This window comes from Macrosteles quadrilineatus, unplaced genomic scaffold, assembly GCF_028750875.1.
Source record: "Macrosteles quadrilineatus isolate MER2022 unplaced genomic scaffold, UCM_ALF_1.0 Scaffold_463__1_contigs__length_62671, whole genome shotgun sequence".
NCBI lineage: Eukaryota > Metazoa > Arthropoda > Insecta > Hemiptera > Cicadellidae > Macrosteles > Macrosteles quadrilineatus.
In genome coordinates this window covers 28,147-39,947 of record NW_026543056.1, presented here as the reverse complement: position 1 = coordinate 39,947, position 11,801 = coordinate 28,147, and the positions used below count along the sequence as shown (strand labels likewise).

General features: G+C 32.4%; 1 protein-coding gene across 1 annotated transcript; it reads right to left on the bottom strand.

The window, feature by feature from the left end:
• Nucleotides 1–718: 718 nt before the first annotated feature.
• On the bottom strand, nucleotides 719–6,468 carry LOC128982530 (uncharacterized). Its single transcript, XM_054401486.1, has 5 exons — nucleotides 6,362–6,468; nucleotides 5,674–5,815; nucleotides 4,819–4,949; nucleotides 2,551–2,615; nucleotides 719–1,015 (listed from the first exon to the last, which is right to left on the bottom strand). The coding sequence occupies exons 1-5, from the start codon at nucleotides 6,422–6,424 to the stop codon at nucleotides 826–828; spliced, it is 591 nt and encodes a 196-aa protein (XP_054257461.1). The 5' UTR covers nucleotides 6,425–6,468; the 3' UTR covers nucleotides 719–825.
• Nucleotides 6,469–11,801: the final 5,333 nt, after the last annotated feature.

Below are 11,801 nucleotides of genomic sequence, written 5' to 3'. Positions count from 1 at the left end.
CTCACATCAACCACGACTAATTTAATTTAAAACTGCCCATTTCATAATTAAGTACAAACTAATATTATTAGTAAATCAGCTGATCGCCCAATGCAAATCTAATGGAAATTATCTAGTTGTAACTTGTAGTTTATTATGAAACTGGCGACAACTTTAACATGGAGATGGAGTTTCTAGTTGTAAGTCAAAGTCAAATACAGGCTTCCCTTTTTTTTCACCCCACGCTGTAAATAAAACATGTGATTGTAATTTCTCCTTTTGTTTTGATTTTCTGTTTATATTTCGTTGTTATTTCGTCACCAGCATGGCAACCCATTAGGTCCATGTTAATTTTTCCAAAATGTTAATCACATTTTTTGTGCTTATTTTTGAGCATATTTTAATTTATAAAGGGATTCTGCACATCTACAGGAAAATATCTTTCCAATAGTATGCGTAGGCCTATTAATATATAGATAGATAATTTTTTATTATAGCTGTTTTAGGTTATATACCTGTAGCTATTGTAAATTGTGTATCAATGAATAAATAAATAAATATATAGGTTATCTGGTAAATAATCATAACACACTTCACGCTCGGGGCTCCTCTAAGTGATTTTACACTAAGGCAATATTTGAATTGTTGCAGTGAAGGTGTCTAAACAGGAAGAGGAAGGGGGAGGTAGCTTTATTTACGAATTATTTATAGGTTTATAATAATGCCTGTTGAGTCAATAGAAGGTATTAATAAATAATTAATATTTTGGCACTAATGGTTATCAACATTTAAGTTTATACAAAATATAAGTGTAGACAACACAACAAAATAAATTGAACTACACTTTTAACTGAAAAAACAGTCAGGATCATCAGGATCTTCATTCTCCGTCACACTTCTTGAATCAGTTACTTCACTTCCTACTTTTCTTGACAGCTTTTTTGTTCTTGCAGCCATCATTTCTGGACCCGGCAAAGACACTAACAGTTTTATCAAATGTATTTTTGATTCAGGTAATCTTTGATCGGCACACATCCTGCAAAAGAAATATTGTTAAGAGCACAAGATTAAGAATGTTACTAAATAGTTATTTGTGTAACTAGAGTGTGAAGTGACACTTTGCTGCACACGAGAGAAATTTTAAGGCACGAGACGCAGGTGAGTGTAGAAAGTTTCTCGAGTGCAGCAAAGCCAATTTACACTTGCTTTACACATTGTATTTTTCCTACAGTAACTATAAAGTATATAGATAGTTAGTCTTTTAAACACTATACACAACACGTTTAAAGGTTAAATGCAAACGTTGAACAAAATGGGAAACGCTGTACCAGCTGATCTTAGTACCTTTAAGTGTTGATAACTTATTTTCAAGCGTACACGTATTACATGCCTAATAAAAGCAACAACAATTCTCTTGATTATTCCAACCCATGGGCAACCATGAAATTTATAAATAAATTGGAGTGAGAAGGTGAGTTAGAAAGGGTACGATAAATATTATTAATACAATAAGGGAGTTATGTTATTTTTTCTTTAAACCACTGAACTTAAAATCATGTTAGTAAAAACTAGCTTAGTGAGGTTTCCAGCAGGCTTCAGTAAGCACATTCCTGTGTCAGAATCATATTTGGCCTTAGAGGATTTGACCATGTTACACCATATTTAAACTTACTTTCACTAAATGAAGTAAAAATAAACTCTTATAATTTCACACCCTCCATCTTCTGATTCCATTATTAATAATGAAATACCAAAATATTTCTTTGATAGCTTTAATTTCATTTCTGACAAACACATCTGTGCCACTCGTAAGTTCTTATCTTTTAATCTTCACACATTCACCGCTCAACAACTTATAGTAAATCGTTCTTGGTATCTTCAAGAATTCTCTTCCTGATCACATAAAAAAGCCATAGAAAACCGTGCAAGGTTTGAGGCAGAGATCAAATTCATTATTTTGAGTACTGTGAGTCTCTGGTACTGCTGTGACGGGTTGGTTATGGGGCTTGTGTGAATGATTATATTTAGGGTTATTCTACTGAATTTCATAATTTTTGTAAGTTTATAGTATGTTACTTTGAAAATGATTTGTTTATAATATTAGTACTAAAATAAATATGTTAATTTATGTTTTAGACGTTAAAGACACTTTTACATTTCATTTTTAATTTTAATTTCATTTCATTTACATGGTTTGTGTGAAGAAGAATAGATTTATCTAATTGTCAAAATTGTATCTTAAGAAGTACCCAAGGTTAGCAGACCAAGTAAAAGCTGAAGAGATAAGTAATAAAGAACATCACCAAAATAGAAACCAAAATAGAATATGGAAAAGGTAGATGAGAATTCAGAATTGAGCTTTTAATTTAATCTCTTGGGGTTTCAGTGGCCACACAAGTTAAGCAAGGTACAAGTTTCTAAGTTATAAACAAATAGCACAGCGAGTAAGAAAATAAGTAAAAATACTGTATCATAAAATTGATGACACACGTTTAATGAACTTTATCCTTGCCCACGAGTTAACATGTTTACATGTTGATACTTGTACACAAATATCTATACAAAACTTACTCAAGAAACTCGTCAAGAAGCTTCTGATTACTGCAATCTTCATTGAGAAATAAAACCACAGCACTCTGTAACAAAAAACTAACAATGAGGACAAAAAATTCATACAGAAAAAAATGAAATCCATACTATTATAAAATTGAGGTGGTGTCTGTTTGTCTGTGCGGCTGCAACGACTAAAATACTAAAACGATACAGCCACAATTAAACACACCGATAGTCTACATATCTAAGAATGTCATAGGCCTATTCCCTTCCCTGAGTTCCTCTCAGGCTGTGCCCCTTGGATGTCCAAAGTTTGAGGTGAGGTTTTCAAAAGTAAATATTAATTGGTCTCCATGGGAGCATGAGAAAATTCACAACCTTTTTTTTACCTTTGTGTTGACATTTAAATGTAAACAATCAGAACTGTTGAATACTTATTTGCCAATTTCAGACAGCTGATCCAAACAAATTAAATAATAGCTATTTACATTACAAGTGTAGTAAGAGCGTTTTTACATCACGCAGGTGAATGTTTTGCAATGAGCGGAAGCGAGTTGCATAATTCTCCTAAGTGATGTAAACAAGCTCTTGCGTAACGTGTAACGTACAAGATTTTACCTGACCCGACAATATACAGGAGGTTACGAACAATATTTTTCATTATCCATTTCACTCATCTTCTATCAATAACGTTCATTTATAAACAAAAGCTAGGTTAGGAATGTTAGGAAAATTTTCAAAGCATAACAATATAATTCAAGCGCACAGCTGATTTCTAGCGTTGAACGTCGTTGGCTCCATAGAGGTATATTTTTTAAGTTAAGCACTCAATGTTATTTAAATGGGTTTTATTACCTTACCGAGTGAGTTTTTTCAACTTTACATCACTCGTGAAGTAAAGTTTCAAAAACTCACTCGGTGAAGTAATGAAACCCATTCAAATAACATTGAGTGCTCAACATAATAAAACATACCTCTATGAAGTCAACGCTAGAAATCAGCTGTGCGCTGGAATGTTATTGTTATGCTTTAAAGTTTTTTCATTTTCCTAACCTAGCTTTTGTTTGTAAAAGAACGTTACTGTTAGAAGATGAGTGAAAGGTTTATGTTGTGTTTCCAAGTAAAAATATTCTGTATTTTATTGTAATCAATAAAAACAGATCATTTAAAAACAAACCAGTTTATATATTGTACATTTACACCCCGTTCTGTATATTGTGGGGACATGAAAAATATTGTACGTAACCCCCTATATATTGTTGGATCAGGTAAAATCTAGTACGTAACATAGCTGAGTTATGGTGATGTAAAAACGCTCTTACTACACTTGTAACTATTTATAAAACTAGGCTATGTCATTGATAATGGAATTAAAGAAAAATTCTATAAATTCTATCATTGTAAGTTATGACAATAATTAAGTTATTTTAATTTTAAGAGTAAGACAATTCAATGTAGGTCATACTTTTTTCCATAAACTTTGTGTCTTTTTGTTTATAAATTCGAACTACTTAACAAGTGTTTGGATTAGATGGTATAGTACATCTTCCTGTTACAAAGCACACGTACAGAAGATAGTTGTAACTAATTTTCTGATTTAATTTGCTAATTTCAAGAGTACTTATATCTCAAAATCCATAACTTAACACGGCTACCCCCAATGTGCTTTGTATAAGCCCTCAGATACAAAGAGTGTGACAATTGGTACTGAATGTATTAAAAATATTTTGCTCTACTGTGATAAAAAAATCTTTAGTTTTAGATGCATAATTAAATAAATAAAATAAATACATGTAAATATTGCTGCCTATTATTCAGATGATATATGTCCTCAAATCATTATTTTTTTTAATCATAAATCATTAGAACTTGCACAACAATGACAAATAATGAAACCAAACCAAAATTAACCAAACTTGATCTTTACACAGAGAAGTTAAATCTCGTTTAATAATTACCGCTTAATTAACAAATAGGCTATCTAAATGTTACTACTGTGTGTGGCAAGTTTGATGACAGTTCTTGAACCACAGGTACAATCAGTCTTAGATCACGTTGATGCATGTTTAAATAAAAGAGAAGAGCAATTATTGTCCTCCAATTTCTTCTGCCATTTGTATCACTTTCGATTAAATATTTTAACACTGTTCCTGAGAAACGGTAGATATGCCTACAAAACTGAATTCCAGCAACTGCCACATACCACATGTCACACCATTGCTTATTACGAACTATTTACAGGCAAGCTATTGTGCAGAATGTAAAATAACAAGCACTGTTTCTCACCCTCCACAGTATGGGCAGGTCTGGCTTGGTAGCTCTGTGAAGAAGCCACTCTAGTAATTTAGCAGCCGCTGGATAGTTATTTGTCAAGAAGCTCACACGCAGCTCTTCTAGAACTTGTCTGTTGAAGCTACCTACAAAGTAATGAATAAGAGATATAAATATAAGCTTTAACAATAATTATTGGAAACAAAAAATTATCATGTATTGAATTTTAACAAACTTTTTTTAATAAGGTAGCGTTTTAAAGAAAAAAATACAAACATGCTTAACACATCTTCAATCGTCTTGAAAAACATCAAACCATGTATTGGTAGAATTGTACCAAACCATAGTACACCACAGTACTTGAAACAAAACATTAAGGTGTTTCTTTCTACTTTGAAAAGCATAAAATTACATTTAGTTTTAGCTGAGCTTTAACCTGACGCAATCATGTCTACATTAAAAAATCGTAATGATAATGACAAAGACTGACAGTGTTAATAACTGCCATTGTTTATGTTCTGCAGACTTGTCCAGCTTGCCAATGATTGGCGTCCAACCTAGTACTGTAGGATTTTCAGTTTCTAGGTTACTGTGCTGCTGATCATTCTTACATTAAATTAATACTTAATAATTATTTCAAGTATTAATTTCAACAAACCACAAATCAGGCATACTTGCTATTTCAATTTTATTCCAACAAAAAACATACTATTATAAAGTAATTATTGTTTCCAACTAAAAATACAATATATATATATATATATATATATTTAGTCCTAAAACGACCTCGGACAACCTGAGGACTTTGGATAACCAGAGTTTCTATAATCAAGAGTGTACTGTATATACAAAAGTGAGAAAATGTCTGACCGTCGCCAGAGAATATGTCCGCTGCAGCACAGAGGTTGTGGGCTTGTAGACACGGCAGCTGACATTCCCTCACAGCCTTCCGTCCACCAAAATGTGCCTCCTTGGAAGACTCATCATCTTCCAACAACGCAATGGCTTTTTTCTGACGAAGAATACAGCTGATTAAGATTACATTTAAAAAGAAAGCAGCAGTTGGCTGATAAAAAGATTTTCTGAAAAATGATAACATTCAGGTTTATTTGAGGAAATTAGGGCCGAGAGAGGCTAAGGGGTCATATATTAGAAGGAAATATCAGTGCTGCCTTTTATTGCGCATTTTTTAATCCAAAAAGTAAAAGGAAAAATGAGTAACCTACTACAATATTGCTTTAAAGAAGAAACTACAAAATGCAAATAAGACTATTGCTGTTATCTGAGAAATTATAAAGAATTATACTAAAATCTATTTTTTTTACATAGCAACTAGACCTATATATTATGTAAAGTTTTTGTTTAAATGGTCCTAGATGTGTGTAGTATTCTCAAATTGTATGTTATAGTATTTATAATTCTTTTTAAATTTGAGAAAACGTAAGGAAAAGGCTAGAAAAGGTACTAAAAAAATAGCAAATATCTTCAAATAAAAGTAAGTTCCAGATCTAGACAATACGGTTTCAAGTTTCACAAAAGGAAACCTCTTCATACTTACCAAACTCTTTTTTGTTATGATCACTGAGCCATCATCCACATCACTTTCAGAAGATTCAGCCATTATTTACTGATCAGGAGAATCACCATTAATCTGTAATAGGAAACATGTTAGTTGTTTACACAGTATGGTCTTGATTATCCAACCCAAGTTGGTTGCGGCAACACCGCGTATGCAGAAAGTTTTTCGATACAGGAAATATTAAAGTATAACTATAAACATGTCAAAATCCATTAGGACAAAATCGCTACCGATTTTCACATATATGGGATGCTGCGGTTGTTGCCACAAACCGAGGTATACAGTTTAATATCACACATAGACCGGGTGTCGCTTGGTTAACAGTAAACACAGACTACGGGCGAGTGATGCAGCAAATTAAAAAATATTTTTGCTAACTATCATATAACATCAATAATCATCATATCTACAGACCAAGTGACCCACATATGCGACAGACATCCCTGTAGACCACTGCAGAGAATTCAGGGCATTCAAACAGACCATTACGAAGATATAAGCTTTTTAATAACATTGGGACACCGACGCAAATATGCGACGTCAGTCTATGGGTAGAAACCGGCTGTCGCAAATGTGCGTCGCTGGTCCATATGAATGAAAAATTAGTACTATTGTGGTAGTGAATGAGTTAAATCAATACAGTTTGTTCATTATCAAACCTACTCGTAAAGGGTAGCAATAGGTATCCAAGTAAGAGGAGTTAACATATTGTGTGCTATAGGCTAACATTCATGTAGTACAGTCAAGTACAGATGCCTAAAGACTAGAGAATTTCACAAACAAGGGCGGCAAAAGGAGATGTCTCAATCAACTCGCTGCGGTATTCAGTCATATTAAACTAAAGTAGTACGCGATTTAACGTCCACGATCGCCTGCAGTGAAGTTCAGGCAGCTGAAGATCAGATGAGTGAGACTTTTCAGATAAAGGTGCAACAAATGGAGAGTGTATAGTTTTGACATAGGTAAATTTTTACATCTATAGTACCAGGAATGTCCAAACTGGCAAAGTATATACATTTCTCAAGGGATATGTATCATCTGGGTGTATGCTGTGTATTGAGGTAAAGTTTGGGCTTATTTTCTTTAAAATGTTAAATGCTAATAAAATTGATTACTTTTAATTGTTGGGTAGTCCACACATTCAATTCTGAAAATATCTTGATACCTCCACGTTTACCATCATCAAAATTTAAGCTTTTATGTTGAGGGTGACTTGATTGTTCTCTTAAATAAATATCAAATCTAACAATTAATTTACTACCAGTGTACCTGTTGCTTGAATTTGAGCAATTGCCAAGTATTACAGGTGTTATTTTAAAACGAATAGCAGTCATAATTTCTGATGACTTTAAAAGACTTGACTCAAAGATTTTGGAAATACTTAAGATGTACATAACAAATCGATATAATCAACATTTCTTGTAAAAAGTGTTTTCTACAAATAGCCTTACTCATAGTCACATTAGGTTGTCCGTAATAACGATTATAAATTTAAAAAAAAAAATATGTATATTATTTCTATTTCTTCTCCTTGGTGGTGTTCTATGACTTTCCTATGTTTCCATAGTTTGCAAATCGGCTATTTCAATGATTACTACGAAATACAGCACTGAGCACAGTGTTAATTCAGTTTTCTTTTTAGTATATACTAGCTGTGTGCCCGTTCTACGCACGGGGATCTTATTGTAGTCAGTTATTGAAACCTTTTTATTAAGAACAGAATTTGGTTTGCATATTTTCAGATATGCTGGCAAAACTATTATACAGTATATAAACCTTCGCAAATACAGTATCTGACAGTTTCAAGCCAAAACAAATGCTTCGAAATTAAATAGAACCTGGGTCGTGTTGGTCCATATGTTAAATCCAATGATTAAACTAAAAAATGCTTTATAGATCTATGAGGCATAGCCCTAATGTAGGCCTATAATTGAAAGTTACCTTCCACAATGGTTAAAAGTATTTAAGGTACTACCTCAACCTCCCAATTTAACACTTTATTCGTGTTGACATTTTCGTTATAAAGGTATTTCTGTCCTTTCCGTGAAACACTGAGAAATAAGGACATTAATGCTTTACTAACAGACATACACACAAAAATACAGAACTTAATTAGGGGGTTTGCTACGCTTTAAGCATAACAAAGTACTTGTAAAATTAGTATCTAAAATATTTTGTTAATGTCATCAAATTTCATCATAACAATGTATATTTGCTTGGACCGATGATGACCCGAAATGACAGCTTACTATATGAAATGAAGACGACTGGTCCAGGGTGGTCCAGCCACCCTGGTATAGACGATTGGTAATTTATAGTAAATATTACCAAAATAGGCCACGAACTATTGATACATAAACAACGTAAAGCGTTTAAACAATTCATTATGGTTAGCTGAATAAATGTTTTACTAAAGTGCGTTATCGTTTTCTTAGCATAAACTAACATTTTGGAATCAAGAAAGAAAAAGCAAAAATTGTACAGTTAAGACATCAATTAAATTGAATACGCCTGTAAAAATAAATAAGGTGCAACACCAACGATAACTAATTTGTAAAGTACAGTGATGTGTTGGTACTTAAAAATGATTCTTGCTACTACCAATAGTACCAACGGTTCTAAGGAATAGAACCGGTACCAAAAACCAACGTTCACAGTTGAGAACTATAGTACAGCCGACCAATTATATGAGTTAATCAAGTCCCGAGGTTATTGATCTCTTGGTTTTTGATTTTCTCGTAAATCGTTTTAAAACGGCAATCAAAGTTATTTCCCAATAATTGCTTTATTTGTAAACAACTTTTAATGTAAACTTATCGGTGTCAGTTTAAAAAAAAAACAACCTCATACAAACAACTTTTTGTTATTTAATAGATTAGGCCCTACGTACCTATTCTCTAAACAATGATTGGTAAAGGCTATCTAATAACATTAGAAGGAAATGTGACAAAAATCACACAACGTTGGGTTTTTGGACGTTTGTAATTTTATTTCTTAAGTAGGTAGGCCGTGTATTCTAGGGAAAAGTACCGGTATCAAGGATCGTCGTCGAACAGTTTGTTATGAATAATTGGGTAGGCGTACGTACCCAAGAGCATGGCTGTATGGTCCAGCGATTGCATCACACGGTGAGTAGGTACTATTGACTATATACAGACTGTCCTAAAAGTCCCGGACCGGTTTAATATTTTCTAAACGACAACAGATAAATCAATAAGATTTGGTACATCAACACCACACCTAAAAATCTACTTTTTTAAGGAAATATCAATTTTCTGTCACATCATGGGGACGTCCCGCAAGGAGTCAGAAGGAAATCTTAAATAGAAGCATAAAAACTGTGTAGGCCTATAATTCAGAACAGCTAGTTTACAAATTTTATTGCAGCCTACAGTAGAAAGAGTAATTATCGATTGAGAAGTGTATAGGCCTAGTCAATGATATCACCTTCTATCACATACCTGCTTCTTCCATAATCAATATCACCACAATACAATTACTCATACTATACACAATTTCCAGTAGGTCTGAATTGAAACTCCCTAAAATAAAGCGAAAACATCCAATAAAATTCACAGTACACATAATTATAACGTTGGTGTCCTGACATCATTAAACGAATCATCCACACACATCCTTTATGTCATTTTCACTGCATCAATTGCTAAATAAATAAGTGTAAACAAAGAAAAGTAAACACAACAACATATTGGTTTGTTTTGTAAACAGCTGAGTCAAAAATAAAAAAATATTCATTTGAACAAAAGAACTGGTCACATGTTGAAGGAATTTAAAAATTAAAAACGCTAGTAAAGCTAGTGACATAGTTAATTGTCTATGTTTATTATCTATTCCGTTATCAGTTCTAATATCCTTGATAACTAAACCACCCTCATTGAATCAATGTACATAGTAATTCCCCATATTTATTTATTAAAACTATAACCACAACTAAACACACGCCAAACAACTTTTTAGATTTCATAAAAGGATGGTAAGTCTAATAATTGCAGTATCCTGGGTCAATGATGATGTTGTGTTCAATCTATGTCTTTCATCTGTATATCTTTGGATAAAACCCGTCTGAGGTTGTGGTGGTAATTTAAAATCGTATTCCTGATGATTCTTGATCTCCTTCTTTATGACATCAATATTCCCGGGCCTGATCCAAACAAGCACTCAAAAACATTGATTGTAAACAAAAAGCCACCAAGATGAATTAAAACATGTAAAAATTATGATTTTTCTACCCTTTCCTAAAAAAGTTGTGCAGTAAAATAATTTGCATATCGAGGGCCTAAGTCTAATACCACGTATCTTCAAAATATAGGGGTTTGAGATCTATAGTAAAAAAACTAGATTTCATTGTTCCTCACCTAATTCTAAAACCTCGTAAGTCTATAAAAATTGGAAATAATTAAAAAAAATGGGAGATGTAGACCTCGTATCTTGCAGTATTGGTAAACCTTCCTTCTAGCAACACGTATCTTGTATTGTTTACAGTGTGCAAAAGGTGGTCAGCTGTGCCGGTCTGTTATTGTTATGCAGTTTCATAGTGAAAAAGTGAATTTCAGTGTTCAAAATGTAGTAAATATAAGATAGAATTAACTCAGTTTTGTATATATGCAATTAGTTTATTTGTGGCTTTATTAAAATTTATGTAATACGTTGTCATAAATCAGTGTTAAGATACGAGGTCTTAGAAGGAGGAATATTCTTACTGTAAAAATACGTTATAACTTGTTATAAAAATTATTGTATTAACTTTTTTGCTAAGGAATAATTTAATACTCTAATTTTTTCTGCAATACAATAAAATAGTAGTTATAACAATAAAGTTGTTATAATAAAAATGCTTACCCAAGTAGCAACACAATATTGTTAAAATGTTGAAATAATGTTGCTTAACATTGTCAACAATATTGTTCTGAGAATATTGTTTTAATGTTGAAGCAAGATTTTCCCAACATTGATCAACGTTTTATGAAAATATTGTTTGATAATATTGATTAATGTTGAAAAAACATTATTTCAACATTAACACATTATTTTCCCAACATTGATCAACATTTATTGAAAACATTGTTGTCAATATTGAATAATGTTGAAATAATTTTTATTTCAACATTGAAACAACATTAATAAGATTGAAAACTGTTTATGGACTCAGCTCATCCTGAAAATCAAAATAAATATAAACTAGGCTTTTATTAAGTAATAAAGGGAATAAGGTTGATGCTAAAAACAAAATACTAAAATAAAAATTCTACCCAAACGGGTAGAAACAAAAATATCTTCAATTTAAATTAGAACTATTTTCTTGTGCGCGCCATTAAAACGCGCGCGGATGGATCTATCTATTAGCTAGCATCTAGCATGGTTTGGTTGGTAGCATCCATCTTCTTTTCTTTATCTCATC

Excerpts from the sequence above, each read along its gene's own strand:
- LOC128982530 (XM_054401486.1), bottom strand. The coding sequence starts at position 6,424 with ATGGCTGAATCTTCTGAAAGTGATGTGGATGATGGCTCAGTGATCATA. Across the intron at positions 5,816-6,361 it reads TCATAACAAAAAAGAGTTTG|AAAAAAGCCATTGCGTTGTT; the intron begins GTAAGTATGAAG and ends ATTCTTCGTCAG. Across the intron at positions 2,616-4,818 it reads ACCTGCCCATACTGTGGAGG|AGTGCTGTGGTTTTATTTCT; the intron begins GTGAGAAACAGT and ends TTTTTGTTACAG.